We start from the raw sequence: 24,596 nt of genomic DNA, 5'->3' as shown, positions 1-24,596 counted from the left end.
TTTTGGTCCTGAAAAAAATTGTTTTCTGTTAAGATAAGGGATAAACTTTCTTTCAATTTTCTGTAAGCACAGAATGAGCACTACCTGATAAAATACACATTTTTATGCACCAAAGAAGATTTGTACAGCCAATTTTCTGCAAGATGTCCTTGCAAGGAAGACAGAAATACTATCTTATGTTAAAATTCTGTTTTTCTAGAAAAGTTGTAGAGGATCATTATTTTAATGTTTTTATGAGGCATTGTAACTCCTTTAAGAAAAAGTTTATGTGATCAGGTGTTCTGGACATTTTGCTACAGTGAAAAGAAACAGCTTTGAATTCATAGGTATGCTGTTACCTCCAGATTTAATTGGCAATATTACCATTTCTCCCGTGGGCTGGCACAAATATGTGCCTCTTATAAAGATTGTGCAGAGATTTTCATGTTCCTCTTTTTTTTTTTCATCTGCTACCTTTCTCAGTGATTTCTATAAGACACCCAAAGGAAACTTGGCAAATACTAATGGAAAGCAATTTATGAAGGGAGGGGGAAAGATAGGTTTGGGCTCTACCAAGGAGTATATGTACCTAATATTAAGTTACAAAAATCAATACTACTACTCTAATAATTTATGCATACATAATGACAGTGTTTCACAATTTGCAAAGTAATTAATATGTTTTGGAACAATTACTTTTCCATTAAACCAAAAAAAAAAAAAAAAAGGAAGTAGAACTGTTTAGCTGCCTGGGCTATTCCTGGTAGTGATGTTTATAAGTGATTTGTATATGCTCCCTTCTCCCTTTCCCTACATATTAGTAGATAATATATCACATATTTAAGTTTGAATAATTATCTCCAGTATCAAAAGCAAACCAAATTATTACAAGGGTTAAAGAATCCCATGAAGATACTTGCATTTCGTTTGTATAACATTGTAAAGTTTAGGAATTATTTCCTTCTAATATCAATGTGCTAGAAAGCAAATTAGAAAAGGTTTATAGGCTAGGTGTTTTTACAGAGCCCATTTTCGAGGTGAGAAGATGGTATCTTAGAATAATTAAGTGACTTTTCCTGAGAAATCTTGACTAGAGAGTATTAGAAAAGGTTGTTATCCAGTCCTTCCTGTTGAATAATTATCGCTTTTTCCACTATAATTTCCAAGTTATCTTAACTCTTTAGCAATATTTTTTCAGAAAAGACTTCCAGTCATAGACTCATATATTTTTTAAGGAATTTAAAATAATGAAACTATCTTTTGTCTGATACAATAATCTTGAAAGATGACCATCAGAAATCATTTCTGATAATGGATACAATTTTAGAATTATTATAAAAGGCTTCTATTTAACATTGATACTCTAATATTTGGGGGGGGTAGTTACAACCAGTTAAGTAACCACACTTAATAAAGGGAAAATAATTAATAATGAAAATGCAACCATTCCCTGTAGTTTTGCAGATTTGGATCTTGATAGTTTATCTGTAGCTAAAGAAAACTCAGAAGAGGATCCATATACAGGTGTGGCCATTAATGCGTACTGCTATTATTAAGGAAGGATTTGATATATAATTTTTTAAATAGAATTTATTGTCAAATTGGTTTCCATACAACACCCAGTGCTCATCCCAACAAGTGTCTTCCTCAATGCCCATCACCCATAGTCATTTCCAAAGCACTGACAAAATTGGTAAGAAAAACACTGTCAGTTATATACATTGACAACTCTTTGAATATTTCTTTTCCTTGTTTTATTTGAATAACAAAAATTATATATCTACCTATACATATACATATATATGATTGAAATTAGATTTTTATGCAATGATTGTTTAATATTTATGTTGCCTTTATTTGGAAAATGTCTTTGGGAAAGTTTAAAAAAGTTATATGTAAATGAACAATGCAGAGTCTGTAGGAATATATTTATAAATTTTTTAATGTTTATTTATTTTGAGAGACAGACAGAGTGTGAGTGGGGGAGGAGCAGAGAGAGAGGGAGACACAGAATCCAAAGCAGGCTCCAGGCTCTGAGCTGTCAGCACAGAGCCAGATGCAGGGTCCGAACCCACTAGTCATGAGATCATGAGCTGAACCAAAGTCAGACGCTCAACCAACTGAGCCACCCAGGCACCCCCTGTAAGAATGTTTTTTATTTTCGTTTTATTTGTTCTCATTTCTGAAGGAATAAAGAAAAGAATGTAGGTCTGCTCTAGCATAGCTTCTTGGTTTTGAAGATTAGGATCCCTTAGAAAGATTAAACAATGATAGTTCTGTAGCCTTTAAAAGTCTTAAGAGAGAAAAATATAATCCTCACTATTTGAAATGCTGATCAATAGACTAAAAAATAGATTTGCCTTGGAATTAATGTAAGAATATTATAAGAAGGCAGTTTTTACTTCAAAATGAGGGCAATTTTCCGGGGCGCCTGGGTGACTCAGTTGGTTAAGCATCCGACTTCAGCTTAGGTCATGATCTCGTGGTTCATGGGTTTGAGCCCCATGTAGGGGTCTGTGCTGACTGCTCAGAGCCTGGAGCCTGCCTTGGATTCTGTGTCTTCCTCTCTCTCTTCCCCTCCCCAACTTATGCTCTCTTTCCCTCTCTCCTTCTCTCTCTCTCTGTCTCTCAAAAACAAATTAACATTAACAAAAAAAAAATGTTTAAATGAGGGCAATTTTCTGCCAGAGCTATTCAGCAATGATATGGGCTTTCTTATAGGGTAATGTGTTTCCAATCATTGAAAATCCTCACTCGGTGGACAGTGCACAGAAAAGTACATAGACTATACATTAAACTAAGTAGCTTCAAAGATTGTTTCCAATTTGAGATTATCTGCTGGGGGCACCTGGGTGGTTCAATGGGTTAAGTGTCCGACTTCAGCTCAGGTCATGATCTCACTCATGGTGTTGAGCCCTATGTCAGGCTTTGTGCTGACAGCTTGGAGCCTAGAGCCTACTTCAGATTCTGTGTCTCCCTCTCTCTCTGCCCCTCTTCTGCTTATATTCTGTCTTTCTCAAAAATAAACATTATTTTTTTAAAAAAATAATTCTCCATGCTAGATAATGATATGAGAATTAGATCACATGACAGCAACATGTCTTTCATGCTCTGTGAATCTGTGATTCCATGAGAAACATTTCCTTGTCTTGGGAATTGCTATTCCAGAGAGGAAAGGTGTGTATATTTCCTAACTCACACTCCTCCTTGACCTCATTTACTTCGCTTGTATTCTTATAATTTTGACTCCATTAAATTCTCCATTTTTTCTCTATCGTCATAAAATATCTTATAATATCATATTTTACTTCTCATTAAAAAGTACGTTCTTTAGGAGCCAGAACTTTTATTTTTTAGTCTTAGTATTCTTTAGCATTGCGAATATACTAGGCAGAGAAAAAAAAAAACACTCGATAAAATTTTGTTGACTACATAATCAGTAAAGAAAACAGTGAAGATACAGAAATGTGAATGTAGACAATACAGCTAACAATAGGAGGCTAAAGTGAAGGGTAGGCACAGATATGGAATGGTAATGGCTGATGCGTATATAACACTAAGTATCAGCTACTTCTCTAAGAGAAGTAAACATAATTTAATCCTGACTCTTAATCCTCACAACAATGCTATACAGTGGATACCATTTTTATCCCATTTACGCACAATGAATCCAACTTTTTAATCACACAACCAGTGGATAGCAAGGGTTGGGATCTAAATCCTGACCATCTCTCCAAGTCAGTAGTAACATGTGACTCTCCATAATCACCATGCCACATCATGGAACTCAGATATATCAAAAAGAGGTGGAAACAAAGTTCAGGTGAGCATTTAAGAATCAAGGTGCACATGTGTTGCATAGTTCAAAGTAAGACAGGAAATCTAAACTAGATGAACAAAGAAGAAGCAGAAGGAGAACTTAGTCAAAGGACAGATAGCCCAGATAATATAATAGGACGAGACTGAGTACCTAATCCCAGACCTATTGTGACTAACGAAATGACTGTGTATGAGCCCCTCCAGCCTCAACATTCTCACCTGTAAAATAACAAGGTGTTATTTATCTCTTAATGAGTCTCTATTCCCTTTGAACTCTAACGTAGTATTCAAAGAGTTCAGAGAGCAACTTTGACACTGGGATTAAAAATTAAAAATTCAGGCAAGGAATGTAATCAAAAGCCAAGGTTTTAACTTGAAAGGGTTAGTCTTGACACCAGTATATCAGTGTAGTAACTTCAAGGTAGCTGATGTAAGAAGCCCTTGATAATTGGAAGAGATATGTCTCCCCGCCCTGCACTTCTAGAAGGTTTAAATTCTAGAGGCAGTAGAAAGGGAAAGAGGGAGAGGAAGAAGGAGAAGGAGAGGGAGAGGGAGAGGGAGAGAGAACAAGAGAGAGAGATCTGGATCCTAATAGTAGAACACTTTTTCCTGACCCTGACAATCTTTTAGGTAATTGGAAACCTGCTATTTCTTAAAGGCATCAATCTATAAAATAAAGAGCCTAGAAATTATAATTTAAAAGATTGGGAATAGTTTCTTAGGTTTATGTAAGGGTTTTTAATGTAACTTTTTTTTTTTTACTTTCTCTTATGATATTTATTATTTTCCTGCGGCTGCCTTAACAAAGTATTGAAAGCTGAGTAGCTTAAAACAACAGAAATTTATTCTCTTATAGCTCTCGAGGCTAAAAGTCTGAAATAAAGATGTCAGCAGATCCATACTCTCCTTGAAAGTTCAAGAGAAGAATTCACCCTTGACTTTTCCAAATTCTGGTGGTTCCTAGCAATCCTTGGGATTCCTTGGCTAGTGACAGCATGACTTTTATCTCCACCCTCACATGGCCTTCTTCCCTCTGGATCACCTCTGTCTTTATGTGGTGTTCTCACTGTATGTCTGTTTCTGTCTTTTAGGATACCAGTAATTGGATTAGGGACCACTCTAATCCAGTATGGCCTTATTTTAACTTTAGCTACTTACATCTGCAATGACCCTATTTCCAAACCTCACATGAGATTTCAAGTGGATATGAAGTTTGAGGAGACCCTACTCAGTCTGGTGGTGCATCATGTAACTTCTGCTTCAATTCAGAATTTAGACCAAACATTTGCAATTTCATATCTGTATAATAAGCCTCAGCCAGAGGATGTAGCCAATTCTCAGGCTCACCTTTCAGTTTTCCATTTTTGATAGTTTGAGTCTGCTAATAATTCATCTTTTTAACCAATAACATTTTAGATGGACAATGGATTCTATAGCCTCTGGTGATTTGGAACCAAGCCAGAGATTCTGTGGTGGTCTGGCAAAGGATTAACCTTTTCAATATAATGCTTAAAATAGCAATTAGGAGGTTCTTCTAAGTGGGGTGCCTGGGTGGCTCAGTCAGTTTAGCATCCAGCTCTTGATTTTGGCTCAGGTCATGATCCCAGGGTTGTGTGATCTAGCCCCCGTCAGCCCACTCAGCACTGGGCTTGGAGCCTACTTGAGATTCTCTCTCTCCTTCTGCCCCTCTCTCTGGCTAGTGCGCGCACTCTCTCTCTTTCTAAAAATTTTTAAAAATTAAAACAAATAATACTCATAAAAGAAAAGAAAGTTCTTCTAACTGACCTCTGATCACAAAGTGCAAGATGGTAAAACATAAGTTTTAACTCAGTAGACGTGCATAACAGTGGTTTCTATGAGTTAATCATAATAGTTTACCATGCATATAGTGTACTACTACATTGGGAGTAGCTGCTGATGAAGTAAACAATGTTAAAGTTTATGTTAAAGTTATTTGAACATTAATAAAATATTTTACTACAATTTAATACTCATAATTTTAACTACATCAATAACTAAAATATGATAATTGAATAGATTTACTTATATTATTTTGACCTAATATTACCATTAATTGTTAACTGACTTTCAGAATTATGTCAAAAAATTAATTTCTACTGGAACTTCAAATCAATTACTAATTATTGATATAAAACCAATAATAAGCTAAGGGAAGACAATAATATAATTAAGGGAGAGAAGAAAATTAATATTAGAAAATATTTGTGTCACATTCATGAAATAATTAAATAAAAATGGTGAGGAAATTCTGTTCAAAATAAAAAAATTATAATTTTTATAGTTAGCCAAATTATTTAAATATTATGAAGTAGATGGGGCGCCTGGGTGGCGCAGTCGGTTAAGCGTCCGACTTCAGCCAGGTCACGATCTCGCGGTCCGTAAGTTCGAGCCCCGCGTCAGGCTCGGGGCTGATGGCTCGGAGCCTGGAGCCTGTTTCCGATTCTGTGTCTCCCTCTCTCTCTGCCCCTCCCCCGTTCATGCTCTGTCTCTCTCTGTCCCAAAAATAAATAAAAACATTGAAAAAAAAATAAATATTATGAAGTAGAAAAAGTAGATACTAAAATTAAGTCTTGCTCTAATTAATTAAGATTATTTGTGTCTTATGTAGTGGCAACTTAAGTTTGGTGCTAAAATCTTCTTTATAATAAATGTTTCAATCTATGTGTAAAAGTTGTGTGTATATATTACTATTTAATGGAGAGACTGCCAAATCTTTAAAATAAGTGTATTCCATTATATGGTCTAAAGTAAACTTTCAATATTATTTCTCTCTCATTCTCAATGAAATTGACATTCCAAATATGGCAATTTATACCATATTACCTGCTATTATGTCTTTGTTTATATGCTTTCCTCTAGTTGTAATACTATATCTTTCCATTTCCCATTTTCTAGTTTACATTCCTAGCTATATTCTAGGCCCATTTGAGAAACCTGCTTGACAAGTCATTTTCTAAGCACTGCATGTTTTATAGGTGTCTCATGTGTGGTATGCTTTTTGATGCACATCCATTTTGTTCTCCTTACTACAGTTATCCGGGACCATATGTTATGTGTTCAGTAAATCCATATAGAATGAATTATTGAATAAGTTTAACGTAAAGTTATTGCACAAAAGGTAAATAGGCCAAAGAATTTTGATGCCTTTCATTACTTGATCTTCTCTGACAAGGAGTTAGCTAAGGTGCACAAGCAATGTATGGAAACTAGTGTGAATTTATATTCTTTTCTTCTTCAGTGAATAGAACATAATGAAATCAAAACAATTACCAGAAGCTAGAATAAGCAAAAACAAAAACAAAAACAAAAACAAAAAAACAAAAAACAAAATACCAGGAAACTATTAGGCAGTGTATCATGAAAAGGGGACTTGATGGAGAAAACAAAAAAAGAGCAAAGAGAACTTCAGAACTCTAAAATATGTAAAGGAAAAATAATAAACAACATACTATACAGTGTGACAGATCCAATAATATCTGCTACTAGCTCTTAATGTCCAGTTTATTTATTGCAGTTTTTTCAAACCTGGCTTGTTCCCAAAAATGTAGTATGCCTTGCAAAGACATAATTATAAAAATATACTCTAAATCAGATTCAGGAATAAAAGAAAAAAATTCTGCTGTAGTGATGTTAAATGACACCTATTGGAGCATCTGAAAAAGAAATCAAACTATAAAAGGCTATAGCCTTCCTATGAGATAGATTTCAATTTAACTCTAAGTTTTCTAAAGGCGAAATAAAAAGAGAAATCTGATCAATTTCATAATTTACAACATCCATAGTAAAAGCAAACCGATTTACTCAGGAGAAGTGCAATTATTCCTGCTACTAAAACCTGTAGGAAATTTCTCCCAAGGGTCATCATAAAGAGACACTGTAAAATATAACAAAATATGCCTTAAACAATGTCTTTGATAGACACCACTAAGAGTTTCATAGAACTGCTTTTTTATGGCACCCTTTACTGTATACTGCTGGTTTAGCTATACAATTCTGTGTGTAGTTTAATAGAGGCATAGATTTTTCAATAACTCGAAAAATAGATGGACAAAAACATCTTTCAAAGATTTCAAAGACATCTTGATCTCACTTTTTATCAAGTTCTTTAGAGAAACTTGGTGGCACTATTTCTCAGAACACTCTATTGGTTACTTCAGTAGATAGTTATTGGGCATCAATAACTTACATAGTATTATATTAGGCACAGAGGAAACACCGGGGACAAAAATTTGCAGGAAATCAGCTATTCTGTGATGTCAATTAAATGTACATAAATATGAAAAATGACCTGAATGAAAGTAAAAGTTGACATGCTTTTGTGACAGCTGAAGGCATTTCAAGCCTTTGATTCAGTTCCAAGGATATACTCTTAATATAGGTTAGGTCTGACTTAGAAAATGTGTTTGGATTTGCTCTGACATACACGGTAATGGGCACTTGCTGAATCTCCTACTCAGCTTTAGGATAATCATAATGCCTTTTGGGGAAGAGATCTAGTCCCATCTCTTTTATATTTTTTTCTATAATAGGCATGTATTGAGATTTCTACCAAAACTGTGATTTGAGAATCCTTACTTATATCTTTGTTGGAGTTGAGACACAGAGGAAGGTGGAACAGAAGAGGCAACCAGTCAGATCTGTCTTCCCTAACCATACATCAGCCCCTGAAGCCTGTCTGCTAAAATATAAAGTTTTTGACAAGTCGTTTTAAAAATGTGTTTGAAAAAAACTGCACTGTTCTGTACTAATTCCAAGATTTTATTCTTCTCTACAAAGATCATCAACACAGCAATTCAATAAATATATACTGTTCACCTGCTACGTTCCAGGATCTAGATATACAAGGTTAATTGTCAAGGTGTTTGTCTCAAGGAGCTTCCAGTTTGTGATGAGACCCCCTAAGTACACTGAAAATTAGGCCACAGTTTGGTAACTGCTGTCTCAGATACAAATACCACGCACTGCAGAGGCATGATGGATGGGGCAGCCAGATCAAATGCCAGCAGACAGAGGGCTCGAGAAGCCCATATGTAGCAATAGATTTGGAATTGAGTCTTGAAAATGACAGAAATTAGGAAAACAACATGGATGAAAGTCATTTTAAAGCGATAGAGGGAGAGAGGGAGGACATGTCAATCAGGATGGAAATTGAAAGAAGAGTAAGTAATTTTTGTGACTGGAACACAAATAAGGTGAAGCCGTGTAGGCTCAGAACAGAAGGAGGTCAGACCAGAAAAAACTAGTGTGGTTAACCAAGAGATTTGAACCAAAAAACAAAAGCAGACCAAACGAAACCAAGCAAAACTTCAGAGTAATGGCATACATTTTATGTTTTAGACAGATTCTATCATTATTATAGGGGCTGCAGTAAAGAAGCTAAGAATAGAGTCAGGCAGAGTAATTAGAAGGTTATGGCAGCAATCTGGAAGGAAATAAATGGGGATCTAAATTAAGCCAGAGAAATTGTGATGAGAGGAGGGAGGTATGACAGACAATAAAAGGGTGGAACATACGTGCTTTTGTGACTTCTCTGGCCTATTTGTGCTATATTTGTTTTTTTGTTTTTTGGGAGTTTTTTTGTTTGTTTTGGGTTTTTTTTTTTTTGCTTCTAAATAAACAATGATGCATCTTATAGTGTCATTTACTCTCTATGTAGTTGCATTCCCACTTTCTGATTCATGTATAGGTAGTCAAGCTTTAAAAAATCTGAAATGCTATTCTCTTCGTATTCACCAAATCTTACATAGCAGGTCCACTTGAAACTTGAACATTTAATCACTTAGTACATTCTGCCTGCATAACAAAGCTCAACATTATAATCCTCCAGTTATTACAAGATCTGTGCTGTCTCTGATACATTTACACTTCAATTACAATTACAATGCTTTCATTTTAACAGCTTCTAGTTTCTGAAGGATTAAGTCTCAAGGATTATGTTATAATGAGAACAAAGGTTATTGACGACTTTTCTCATTTCTTTCTGAGATGCTTTGCTAGCTAAATCAAAGTGAAGCCAAATTTATGCCAAGATGTTTTCTCCCTGCAGGAAAACATAATGGAAGTTATGAGAAATCAAGAGTTTTTACTGCTTCCAGCTGAGGAGCTCCATAAACTCCTGGCCAGCGATGATGTAAATGTCCCTGATGAAGAAACCATCTTCCATGCATTAATGATGTGGGTCAAGTATGACATGCAGAGGAGATGCAACGACTTGAGTATGCTTCTTGCCTTTATAAGACTGCCACTGCTTCCGCCACAGGTAATTGCATGTGATGCTGATTAATGGCTACTATGTGTTGAAAAATCCTACGTTAAAAGTAACATCAAAATATAAATAAAAGGATAATAACAACTTAAAATAGGAAATAATACCCATAAAGCATTTGGTAACATAGTCATGTTCAATTAATATGTATATACTACATGTGTGCACGCGCGCACGCACACACACACACACACACACACACACACACTTGAAGGCAGAAAGTCCAACCATTTACCAAACTAAGTTTTATGCCCCTCCATTACTATTTTCTTACAACTGTTCAATTATTAAAGAAAAAGGAGCCTCACACCCCGTTCATTGTTATTCCTCACAATTTTGTTTTTACTTTTAATCAAATACTCTTTTCAGGAAAATTTGGTGATGGAAAATGATGATGATAGGTCTGAATCCCGTCTCTGCCACATATTGACTCATGTTCATATAACTATGAGAATGTCACTTAATGTCTCTGATATTCAATTCCTTTATATATAGAATAAAATTGTGCTATCACACAAAAATTTTGAGAGGATCAAATTAGATAAATAGTATCTAGAAGATGTTTAAAACTTTGCAATTAATTCCCTGGTTCCCTATTTTGACAATCTAGCCATCTGCCTATCTTCTATATAATTTATTTATCTAGCCTAAGGTGTAATAATATGATCATTTTCTGATGAAAATACATCCTTGAAGTATATTTTAAGGCTCAATGCATGGGATATCAAACCTCTATAGATGGATAAGACATATACTGACGGGGTACATACTTATGAAACAACAGCCTTTGGCAGTTGGGATTGTGAAATCTTTAATAATTGGAGCTAAGGAGAATCCATACACCAAGTGAACCAACCACCTCCTTTGATTGATGAGTTATGTAAGACACAGGTGAATTGATAAGAACAAGTTTATTCAGTTCGTAAGAAGAAGAGTATTTTTCTCTGATTTGGACTCTTGTGCTTTAAACTAATTTGTAATGTTGCAAAATTATCTATGTGCAGCAATGTTAACATGGGGTTTCTGTCTTCTCAGGCTATCCAAAATAAGCTTGAAGGTAGCTCTTACCTCTGCAATGTTAGATAAAATTGTGTTGTGTATACATTTTTTTTCTGGTAGCTGTGGGGGGGCTGTAACATTCACCTGATCCTTCTTTTGGATCCATACAACCCTCAACACTTTCACTAATACATATATTACTAAGAATGTAATACAGGGAATTAGGGCACTGGGAAAGAATGACAGGCCAAATATAACATGCTAATATGTGAAGTGAGAGGTATGGTCGTATATTAAGATTGGAAAGTTAAAAAAAAAAAAACACTGTGTCAAAATTGGGATAACAAATCAAACTTAATACAGTAATAATTGTTTTTCATCTGGCTGCTGAAATGAATAAAGTAATAAAAACAGAGAAAAAGAATTTATGGAAATCCTGCCTAAGCAAATTATACAAGATTATCCTAATACCAGGATTTTAAAAGGGAGACAAATGCATTTAGGTAACTAAACAAAGAATAAACTGTGAAGCCAAGCACTGGATTTGTCTGCATCTTCCATCCTAGGTTCTGACGCAAGATATTCTTTGAAGCCTGGGGATCTTCTCTCAGGATAGAAATGGCCAATGATCACTATTAGCCAAAAATATCATACTCATCTGTCATCAAAAATGGGAGATGCTTTTACCTATACATCTGTCTATACTATTCCATCAGAATAGACATGTACATCCTATTAGCTTATTTGTTCCTAAGGCTACACATTAAAATTATAGTTTTAATTCTTATTGGTTCAGCTGATTCATCTTAATAAATTAAACTATTTATTAACATTAGTAATTAAGATATATATTTTTGATGTAACTCGCTAGTAAAAGACTTTTAAGTATACTCTTATTACAGTGTCTAATAGGTATAAATATAGCATATATCTATTCTCTATTCCTCGTTTCTCAAACTAGGGCCAGTCCAAACTAACTTTATATATAATTTCAAGATAGATGTGCAAGAATAAAGAGTAAAACACATTTTCTTTTCATAAAATGTTTCTGGATACAGGAGGAGCTATCACTTCTTAACTAACAGAATTACATGTCATGATAAGCACTTTCCACATATTTCTAACCTTCAATACACAACTGCAAGGTAGATGTTACTAATTATATTGTACAGAGGGAAAACAGGTTGAAAGAGGTTAAGTGACCTTGTCAAAGGCCATAGAGCTAGTGAGAAATCCAGACTTCTTGCAAACCTGAGCTGTGATGTAGTTCTACTGAGTGTACGTTGCTTCTTTGTTTGCTTTCAAAAATGGAAGACCATAAAAAATCGCCTGAATACAGCAGTTTTGAATATTCCTACAAAAAGACTGGTGAAGGAAGAAGAGCAGGGGAATAGGAAATAACATGCTTTTATTTCTTTCTTTAGTTACCAAAAATAATACACTTCATCTCATTTAATTTCTTCATTATCCCAGGTAGTAAATATTATTATTACATTTGACAAATGAAGAAATTGAGAATGGGAATGATAGCTGTCTTCCTATGGAGTTGTAGATTGTGCTCTGGATGTATCTGATTATTCCACTGAGGAGAAATGAGTGTAGTATTTTTCTGTTGGCTTCATATTTAACTCAATCTCCGACAGAGGTTAAAAAAAAAAGAGTTTAATCAAATCTAGGATTTTCTAGCCTTTTACATGAACTTTCAAAGAAACTAAGCATCTTAGGGTCTTTAAGAAAAGCCATTATGATGATCAGAAAACATTTTTTCTTGATCCTGGAGCCATTAAATGTATGTTCACACCTATTATGTATTGCTTATACACCAATACTCTCCTCTCTTCCCTCCTCCCTCTCTCTCAATATATATATATTATATATATATATATATATATATATGTGTGTGTGTGTGTGTATATGTTTATTATATACATAATTTACATATCTATTAAAGATTAAATATATGTGCTTATTATATACATAAACCTTTATTTAATCTTTAATAGTTATATAAAATGCAATATTACATTTTAAAGTACTAGCAATATTTAAAAGAAGGAAAATCTCCATTTTTCTAGTAAGAATTTATTTTCAAAGGGAAAGAGTACATGGGCTAATTTTTTAAGGAGACCTGAGAGAAGAATTTGTACGATAATTCCTGTGATGTAAATGACAGGTTTCAGGTAAGTAAGAGAACGATGCTCGGAAGACCTGTTGGGAGCTACATATAATATTGTGAAGCAAAACACAACAAGTACTGACCAAGGCAAGAGTAGAAAACCAAGATTTAGAGATGTCTAAAACAAAAAGAAATAAATATAGAAAAAAAATATGCTTCTGGGATAAAGCTAAACTAAATAACTGGGAGTATTTTTACAGCCTTGACTTTCTAGTTTCTATTTAGTAAGTGCATGGAAAAATTTCTAGAGCTTAAACAAAAAGTAAAAATAAAGACATTGAGAGAGACTTCATCAGCAAAGAAAACATGTTAAAAGATTGACTGCTGTCAAAGAATAAATCTAGATTATTACTACACTAATAGTCTTCTCTTATGCTTGTGAGCCAATTGACCAACCAGCCTTAGGTGGATTCCAATTTAATTATTTATCACAATCTGCATTCTCATAGATATTTTTTCCATCATGTGTAACTGTGTTTAGTTATTTCTTAAGTTCACAAGAGAAAATCTGTTCTGATATTCTCTTTTATTTATAAATTAATGTATGTTATTATAAAGTATAAATTAATTTGGTGTACAAATATATAGTAAAGATATAAATTTTGGTAGACGGTATGGATTTTAGTTAAGCACAGTGGTAGACACCATGAGCTTCAGAAGAGAATAAAAGAAGAGACATAAAAAGACTCAGAAGTGAAATGTCTATTTTATCTTGTATTGAAATATAATAGTTATTGCTGAAATAAATTCAGTTGGCTTTGCTATAGAAAGGAACTGAGGAAAAGGCAAAATGAAAGAAATACATAATTGAGTTATAGGCTAATAGTGAGTGACTTCTATTATCTTTTAACATTATATTTTAAATAAGGGAGAAGTAGAATTTTCCATAAGAGTTTCTATATTTTTCTGGACTGCCCAGAGGTTTAAAAATTTCAACAGAATTGGAAAAAGTGTGGAAATTTCATTTTAGAGAGTGAATGTGTATGTGTGTGTTGTGCGTGTATGCATCGATTTACTTTTTTTCTATATTTTCTTTTATAAAGATGCAACAAAAGAATATGTTCCTATGCAATAACATGTTTTAACACTATGAAACTATTGTTTCCACTCGTTTTAACTGATTTCATAAGATATAAACTTGTAATACGTACATAAATATTTATTTCTTATATACCTGTTTTAAAGGTACAAAAACTATCCAATTTTTGGTGTGTTCCTTTCTAATGATTGGTTTGGAAATTTAAATCATGTTATTCCAAAAATGAAAGGATTGCAATTCTATATATACTCAAGTCAAAATATCTTCCAAAAAACCCAGTTTTATCACAGTCAGAGATTATTTAGAAGGTTAGACATATACAAATAAACTATGTTTCCTATTTGGAATTGGTATTGTTTCTCTTTTGAGATGACAAGGATAAAGATTTCTTATAACTTACTGACCAGACACCTACTGACTTTTAAAAGAAATACGAAGCTGCGTGTGTGTGTGTGTGTGTGTGTGTGTGTGTGTTTATGTACATAAACACTTTCGGTAGCAAAATGTGAAAGAAAAAAAATATGAAATGGAATAACAAATGATTGCCTAAGCTTAGAAGAAAATGGCTTATTTTAATAATAAAAAAATAACAAAATAACAAGGAAACCAAAAGTGTATCTTAAGGAAACAGATACTACTTCTATTTTATAAGAATACATATTTGTATGCAAAGCTGTAATTAATTTATTCCAAAAGATTATTTATGTAATAATAGCAATATGAGAAGGGAGAGGTCATCAACATTTTTTACTCCATTGGAAATGTGACAGTTGATCAGATACCAGTGATATAGATTCTGCTGTCTATAAAAATTATAGCCACCACTAAAAATCCTAATGAAAAGCAAGCAAAGTGACAAAGAACAAATCAATATAACAAGAGCATCCATAAATCACAATGTAAGATATACCGAGTAGATTATACTCCTGAGTAATTTATATGTTTTGTTTGGTTTTACTTCTCCAAAGGAAGCATTGATAAACCACCTGATAATTCCAACAATTCTCCAAGTTTGTCAGCATAAATGTTCAGTATTTCATGTATTATATATCTTACTTTTACAAAGGAAAAGAAAAGAAAAAAACTTTTAACTCTTACAAAGGAGTAAGGCAAAAGGAATTAATCAAACACATTAACAATGCATTTCCGGTCTATGTTACTCTTCAATTTGTTTTTGTTCTATTTTGTTTGGGGTTTCTCTCTCTCTCTCTCTCTCTCTCTCTCTGATCTGCTTGCTGTCTGATTAATTAATGATTATACCAGACATCATCAAAGAAATAGTCTTCTCCACAAAACTAGACTGTAATAGTTTTTAAAAGTGTAGAATAATGTTATTCTCTGAAAGAAACTTGGGAAACAGTGTTTTTAAAACAGAAATGCTCAGACAATATATGCCTCTAAAATCTTACCGGAAATACCATTTAGTTTCATGATCATCTATCACATGATGGCATTCATGGTTCAAGTTATAATATTAAGAAAATACAATAATTTTTTATTTCATCATTTTTTGTAAGTGAGTTATAATGTAAAAACAACAACAACAACAAAAGATATGCACAAGCACAAACTCAAACTTACACACATTACTCTCTTTGGTCACGAGGATAGAGAAACTGGAACCTAATCTGAAAGACTACATTTTTGTTACAGTGCTGAAAACCTCTGTGCTTTTGTCAAGGGCTGATCTCAATGCTTGTGGTTTGTATCCCATCTTTATTGCCATTGAAATTTCACTACTTCAGTGACCCCTTTTATATTTTATATTATTAATTTGTTCCGTATCGGATCATTGGTATTAACTCATGTAGATTTGTTGTTTCGCATATATTAAACAAAACTCCTCATATTCCTACCTACGGTTTCAATTCTGTTTCCTTTTCAAGCAAAATATGTAATTATTATTTATAGTTTTAATAAATCTAATTATTAATAATCATCATTCTCTCTTCAATCCACTGTAATCAATCCTTTGAACAATTTAAAATCACCGCAAACCTCCATGCTGTAATATTCTGCCTATCTCATTTGTTTCTATCTTATACTTGGCTTCCCAGCGACGTTTGACAGAATTGATCTGGCCACTCTTACCCAATTGTTATTCCTAATGTTTTTTGTACTCTGTGATGTTGCAAAGCCCCAGGACACCATGTGCTCTGCATAAAGAATAATGTTTACTTCTGTACTTTTAAATACTTTATAGGAGTCAATTGTAAGTTCCAAATTTATATATTTAGCTCTAAACTTTTCCTGAGAGATAGATTCAAATACCTGGTTAACTACTTGATATCTCTAATTAGATATCCAAGAGCCATCCAAAACTTCACATACTGGAAGAATTGAAGATCCCAAGACTTTCCCCCTGCTCCCCCACTCTCAGTAAATAGCACTACCAACCATCTAGTTGCTTAGGCTTAAATTCTAGCATCACTTTTAATTCTTAACTTTGCATTACATTTAACATTCAGTTCTTTAGGAAGTCCTTTTTGACTGTATTCTAAACTATATTCTTAGTCTGTTCTTTTTTTTTTTTTTTTTTTTTTTTGGCCTCGCTACAGCCCCATCCTAAAATAAGCCACCACCATCCTTCTCCTGCACAATTGGAATAGTATCCTACCTGTTACTCGAAATTTTATGCTTAACTATGGCAGTAATTTCCAACAACAGAACTCTTGAAGTGTGAATACATTAATCTCAAATTTAAGATTTATACTCTTAGGACAAAATGCTAATATCCTTGCCCTGCAAAGTCTACATCGTCTATTTCATGATTACAAACTCTCTGACTTAATCTCTCCCCAGCACTTAGTATACTCTAGGTACACTGATATTCCTTCTGTTTTTGGCACAGGTCAAGTTTATTTCTTCTATAGCATATCTGTGCCAGCTGATGCTGGGGGCTAGAAGCAGTGGCTTGCCAGTGGAAGAGGATGGTGATGATAGGAATATCTTCTCAGGTGCAAGCAATGAAAGGGGAGGCATAGTTTGTAGATTATTAAAGACAATAATAAAATGGCCAAAAGTCAGCCCACTTTTGTTATTACTAGACCTTGACAATTCTTTAAAATGCCATTAATAACATACTCCTACCTGCTGGGATGAACTGCCCACCACACCCCTTTTCTGAACGTCTACTGCCTAGAAGATGTTTACATTCATCATAGCATGGCTGACACTTTCTAATTAATCACATGCCACATCAAATGTGTCCTGTTCTTAGCACTTTCACCTACTATTTTCTTGAGTTTTAATCTGTTTTTATCTCTTTCCTTATAAATATATTTTTCAGAAAACCAGACTTGAAGCTCTTGTTCACAAAATTCCTGGCATAATGAGTACTCAAAAAGTATTCATCGAGTCAACAAATGAAAACATTTTCTAGGTTTAGGAATTGTAGTTTCATTTAACCGTATGTTGATATATGACTTATCTGAAATGAGAGAGAAATCTACAATAGTGTGTTATGATGGAGCTAACAGTGGCTACTAAGGATGAAGTCAAAGAGCACATTGATTCAGACTTTACTGAAAATCCTTTATTGAATGGACAATAGGAAAGCAAATTAAATAGGATATGCTCCCTCATCTCTTTGCTTTATTAGATATATCCATAGAACATAAATTCTTTAGAATTCCTCTGATTTAATGATACATTTAAAAATAAGTTGGCTATAAGAAAAAAATGTCCCATTTTCATTGCTAGCATAATATATCAGAAAACAAAGTCCATTCCATGGGGAAAAAAAAAAACCTTGAACTTCAGTTAGTTCATAAGCATTTTTGTACATATTAAATAATATACATAACATTTACCAAGAGGCCACACAGTGTGAGAACAATTATTTTCCTCAATTAAACATTAAAGAAGAATTTCATTTTTTATTCATGCCTATTTTATATAACAATGATAAAATTAAAGGACATAATAATTTGTAAGAGGACTAACAAAAATTGTGGAATGTTTGGAATGAAGCAAAAGCCATTTAAATCATTAAAATATTTCTAGCTATTTTAATTTAGGATTTAGGGAACTCAGTTAACTCATGAAGCTACTTTAATATTTTAGTAACTGAAGTTTATAGAAATAATCTGAAGATTAAAATAGGATCCTTAGACTAAAGAATACTCTTAATTTGGGGGCAAATATCATAGGTAAAGCTATAGTAGAGGAAATTACCTTGATCCAATTATAAGATTATTTTATTTTGATCAGTAATTTATTTGGGATATAGATAAAATACATATGTTCCTGCATCCCCTGTCCACACTGCTATTTTTATAAAATATTTTTGCTTGTTACTCTTTGAGGAAAAGCAAGGCAGCCTGTGTGGCTGAAACAGAGTCATCAGGGAGTGAGTTGTTGGAGGAATTTAGAGAAGGTGAGGATCGAAATCATTGAATGACTTGTAAGCAATTGCAAGGACTTTGGTACTTCCTTCGAGTGTGATGGAAGCCATTGCAGAGTTTTAAGCAGAAAAGAACTTTATCTCATGTACACAGTTGAATGGACTATCTAGTTGTTGTGTAGAGAGTATACCACAGGGAAACAAGAGTAGAAAATGGAAACCAGTTAGGAGGTGATAGCAATAGCAGAGGTGAGATATTTGAGAAGTCACATAAGAATAATAAGGTAGTAACAATGAAGATAGAAGTGTTGTCATTCTAGTTATATTTGTAAGTACAGCTGTTTATATGGGAGAATAAGAGATAAGAGAGGAATCAGAAATGATCCCAGGTTTTTTGGCTTGAGCCCCAATGAGGAAGGATATTATGGAATACTGACTTTAAGATTTCTATTAAGCCTTTAAGTGGAAATGTTGAATAGGCAGTTGAATGCATCATTTAGGTGTTGTGGAGGTACACTAGGAGATATAAATTAGGAAACCGTTGGCATATAGATATAATTTAAAGCCATGATATGAGATAGTATTACCTAAGAAGTCAGAATAGATAAATAAGTACAGAGAACTCAGAATCACGTTCTGGGCACCGAAACATTACAAAATTAGAGATAGAAAGAACCTGGTAACTGAAATCAAGACACTAGTCAAATAGTATATAAACCAAGGGAGCTTGCTGGCAGAAATTTCATAAAATAAACCATCAGAGAGGACTGAGTGATAACCTGTACCAAATGCTGCTGAGAAATCAAATAGAATGATGTACGTTAATTGATTTTTAAGGATATGAAAGTCATTGGTAACTTTGACAAGATTAATTTCTGTGGAATAGAGCTAAGCAAATGTGGGAAAACTAGCATTTAAAATAGTAAATACATAGGATGTTTAAAACTGCAAAATTGAACAAAAAAAAAATAGTCTGTAAGTGGCTGGGTTTATCAGCCAGGATTCAATGAAGAGAAACAAAAACAAAGTGAAATTTTAACATGGAAAATTTATTTAAAAAATCACTAAGTATAACAAGGATTTGGAGTAAGGAAGCATTAGAAACTAAAAAGCTAAAGGAACTCTAAAGAATATAGAAATAGCAGATTTCTGAGGTATACTTCAGAGACATTGCTGTTTTAGGTCTAGACCACTACAATAAAGTGAATATCAGTAAAGTGAGTCCAATGAATTTTTTGGTTTCCCAGTGTATATAAAAGTTATGTTTACATTTATAAAAGTATAGCCCATTAAGTATGCAATAGAATTATGTCTAAGAAAAACAATGTACATACTTACTTTAGAAAAAACTTTACTACTAAAAAAATGATAACCTTCATTTGAGCTTTCAGTGAGTCGTGTTCTTTTTGATGGCAGAGAGTCTTGCCTCCATGTTGATAGCTGCTGACTGATCAGGGTGGTAGTTGCTGAAGGCTGGGGTGACTGGGGCAATTTCTTGAAACAAGACAACAATGAAGTTTACTGTATTGATTGGCTTTCCCTTTCACAAATGATTTCTCTGCAGCAAGCAATGATGCCTGATAGCATTTTACTCACAGAGATTTCTTTCAAAACTGGAGTCAATCCTCTGAAACCCTGCCACTGCTTTATCAACAAAGTTAATGTAATATTCCAAATTCTTTATTTTAATAGTCTCCACAGCATCTTCACCAGGAGTAGATTCCATCTCAAGAAACCACTTTGTTCATCCATAAGAATAACCACTCATCCATTCAAGTTTTATTGTGACCTTTCAGAAATTCAGTCACATCTTCAGGCTCTACTTCTAGTTCTAGTTCTAGTTCTATTGCTATTTCTACCACATATTTAGTTACTTCCTCCAGTGAAGTCTTAAACCTTTAATTTGTAATAAACACAATATCTGCAAAGCACAGTAAATCAAAGTCCTATAAAACAAGGTATTCTTGTATAAGGAGCAGCTACTTACTGCCTTGGGGCTGAGACAGAGCACCCATGGAAGCACCCCACCTGAGATTCAGACCTCCTTGAAGACAGTGCAGCCATGGCTAACTAAATGGCAGACAAGTCATTGTGCTGTAGCAGTGGTAGAATTTTCTAGAAATCTGTCCTTTAGAACTTACTAGAAATCTTCCCTCTAGGTATCCCAAAAGAGACACCCTGCTACAAAATCACCTGGGGAGACTTCTGGGATAATTTTCTAGGTTCTCCTGGCCATCATGCTCTGCAGGAGGCAAGCACTAGAGAAACTGCATTCATTGCAGAAATCTGGTGAATAGGCATACTCAAACCAGGAAGCAAAATCTTTCTCCCTAGTGTCTCTCCAGTGTCCTCTACTGACAATGCTTACCATAGTGCTAGCTGGCAAAGAAAAAAACAAAACAAACAAACAAAAAAAAACCTTAATGGGCCATTTCATCATCCATTTTCACAAAACAGTTGAAAAAGATCATTTTGGAGCTGAGGGTCAATAAATTGATAAAGAAAACAAACAAAATATATTGATAAACACCAAGCTGAAGGAGAGGAATCAGGCATGTTTACATACTCACAGGTGTGATTCTGAACACAGGAAATTTGATGATGTAAGACAGAGGGAAGAATTGTTGTAATATTTTATCTAAATGTGCTAGGGTAGGTAGGATTTCATGCATAAGTGGGTAGATTGACTTTAGAAAAGAGGATTGGAAATTATCTATGTGAACAGGAGAAAAGCAAAATCATGTGCATGCAAGTTTTGGTAGTTTAGTAGATGCAGTGGTATAAATGAGTGTTTATTTGATATTTTTGAGTTCAACATTAATTCAGTGTTTGTTCATGGAAAGTTTAATTTCATTGGACCTCAGTTTTCACTTCAGGCAAGAAGATAGAAATATTTTTTTCTGTCAGTAACATTGTGTGAATGAAATTAATTTTTTTCCCTAAGAATTGATGCCTACTCAATAAATACTTGACAGTTTTATGGAGAATTAAGATATGTATGTCTTTCCATCTGAAAAAAATTAATTTTTACAATGCTTGAAACCTCTCATGAGCCTTTCAGTCATTCAATATGTATTAAAATAAAACAGACAAACAAACAAACAAACAAACAAATAAAAAAGCTTAAAGAACTTTTTGCTCATCAAATAAATGGCCTTTAGTGAAATATAGATTCCTTCCACTGGAGTCATTTTTTTCCTGAGAGTCATCATTCACAGCTTTTAAATGACAAAAATCCTATGACTTAAAAAAATAGATAAACTGTTTAAAATTACTTTGCAAGCTTGTATAATTTAAATCATTCCTAAGAGGAAAGGAAGCAAACTATATACTGTGTGAATGAATCACAAGTGAATTGAATTTTATCACACAAGTACTGAAATGACTATAACTGTAATTTTAATTTCCAAGAGTATCAAATAAATAAAATAGTTTATTATTATAATGACTCTGAAAATGGAAAAAATACCCCCAAGAGAAGAGCAATTTAACATTAATGACTATCCAGAGAATCAGGCAAAAGCACTCTTTTCCATTCTAATTAGATGGCAAATACTTATAGGTCACCCAGAATATAAGTTGTTACTTTAATAATATTCAAAAAGTAACAGTGCACTGCTAATGTTAAAAAATGGTAAATACTTATATATTATTTTGCATAACTATTCGGAATTTTTTGGAGTGATGTTATTTTTTTCAAAATATAAAGATAAATTATCTTAGAATAATCTTGTTGGTGCTGAGTACCATGCAATTTCATATTCCAACCATTAAGAAAATGGTGCACATGTTAATTTAATATTTCCCACAAATACATCAAATTTTCCAATTCAAGACTCCTGATAAATTAGAGAAAAGTTTATTTACTTTCCATATATTCAATTTTAAGTTAATGAAAACAATTAAGAGTTTGCTATTATCAGTAATTTTTGTTAGTCTTCTATAGGTTAACCCCATCAAGTAGAACTCATTAAGTGGGTATATTACTTTTCTCTTTTTTTTTCTTTTTAATCTGAACAATAATTGGTGAAACTGTGTGATTTTTTTTAAATTTTGTTAATTTGTAGTTTACTCTAATATCTCTTACCCACACTATTGCCTTCCTTATCAAGCCAATTCAGATCAGTTTAGAATTTATATTTCCATAATCACCAGGGAAAATATGTGAATGATCACACAATGCCATACTAAAATGTGTATCTACCTTACTTTCACAGAATTTTTCGGGGGGAGGAAAGACCTTCAAAACCAGCCCCCTAATATTTTGCGAGTAGAAATTCAGGCTGTGAGAATTATAGCAGACTACTTTAGATATTTTAAATTTAAAAACTCACAGAGGCATGTGCAATGGAACTTAAGAATTCTAATTCTCAAAACAATTTTTTCCACCTATGAGAACAAGCTTTCAAACAAAAAAATATTTTAACTTTTACTTAGCATTTAGCAGTTTTTGAGGTATTAACTGTCATCATGACACCTAGAGCAGAAAAGACAACATAGATCCTGAACATTTCAATTTTTCCTGTTATATCTGAAGTAGAAAGTTAGATAATTTTAACTACAAAGTCTAATTTTATTGTAATTCAAAGGAAACATTTTCCTGAATGAATAACTAATATAGAATTTGATTTCACGTATGGGGCGCTAGGGTTGCTCAGTCGGAACACCGTGTGACTCTTGATCCAGGGTTGGGGGATCTAACCTAACCATGTCAGGTTTAGAGATTACTTTTAAAAAATCTTTACAAAAGTAAATAAAAAATTAAAAAATAAAATACTCAGGCATACTTCTGAGCACTTGTTTTTTCACCAAAGAAATTTTATCTTTATTTGGCATGGAATAATGATTTAATAAATAGACGTTTAAAGAATCAAAATTCAATTGTTGATTTTAAAGCAAAATATTTATTTTTCTTTTGAAGAACATTTAAAAAATAAATATCGTGTTAACTGAAAAATAGCTTTTAAAAATAAGTTTTATATAAATCATGTTCTGTTATTAATCTCTTTCCTGATGTAGTTTGCATATTATGTTTCTCATTTTCCTGGTGTGAAAAAAAGATCTCATGAACCATGAGATCATGTCCTGACGAGAGATCAAGAATCAGATGCTCAACCGACTGAGCCACCCAGGTGTCCCTGGGTGGTTATTATTTTTTAAAGTTTTGGAATTCTTAATGGCAAAGGTTAATGAACAATAGATTTTCATTTAGAGTAAATTATCCCAAGTTATAAACACAAATTTTAAAATGTGTTTATAATTTTAAAAATTGGCACATTTTTATGAGTGTCTCTGCCACAAAGTAGCTTGCAAAATTTGCTTTGCTGAGCTGGAAAAGCAGCATATTCAGTGAATTCAATAAGCTGACCTATAAAGACCTGGAAATAGAGTCATAAATAATAATGAGTGTGTTATTCTCAATTCAGTCAGCTATGGGGGTTTTCCAAACCATTAAACAACTTCCCAATTTGCTACAAATCAGCATAAGTGTTCTACTCTTTTCAAAAAGAAGCTAGAATAAAAGATGGCAAGTATATGGTAAGAATTTAGGGAGTGATGAATATTTAATCGAAAGGAACACGTGAAATCTAGTTTCAGTGAGTAGTCACTCATAATATTCAGCTATTATAAAAATAAAAAATGAGATTTTATCCTGACCATTAGATTTGACCTCATCCTAATATTTGTGCTAATGCTCATTATTTTCTGTGTATGCTAAAATATATGTAGAATTGGGCACATACATAAGTTATGCCTGAAATATAAAGATCTAGTTGAATGGTAAATACACATTTCATCTGATTGGTCAAATTTTTTTTAAGTTTAAATACTTATTTTGAGAGAGAGAGAGAGACTGGGAGAGACAGAATCCCAGACTCTGCGTTGTAAGCACAGAGCTTGATGCGGGGTTCAAGTCCACAAAATGTGAGAACATGGCCTGATCTCAGATCAA

At 33.3% G+C, this 24,596-nt stretch overlaps 1 protein-coding gene across 2 annotated transcripts in view; it reads left to right on the top strand.

Moving 5' to 3' along the window:
- Nucleotides 1-24,596, top strand: part of KLHL1 (kelch like family member 1) — a 361,548-nt gene that overhangs the window by 204,890 nt on the left and 132,062 nt on the right. For both annotated transcript variants that reach the window (XM_047081567.1, XM_047081490.1), the window contains one exon: nucleotides 9,866-10,078. In XM_047081567.1, coding sequence (XP_046937523.1) covers nucleotides 9,866-10,078 — 213 coding nt within the window. The remainder of the gene's footprint in view (nucleotides 1-9,865; nucleotides 10,079-24,596) is intronic.

Source organism: Lynx rufus, unplaced genomic scaffold (assembly GCF_022079265.1).
Source record: "Lynx rufus isolate CCGP_SWC_20201006 ecotype Redwood Valley unplaced genomic scaffold, mLynRuf1.p SCAF_1, whole genome shotgun sequence".
Taxonomy (NCBI): Eukaryota; Metazoa; Chordata; class Mammalia; order Carnivora; family Felidae; genus Lynx; species Lynx rufus.
This window is presented reverse-complemented; position numbering and strand designations above follow the sequence as displayed.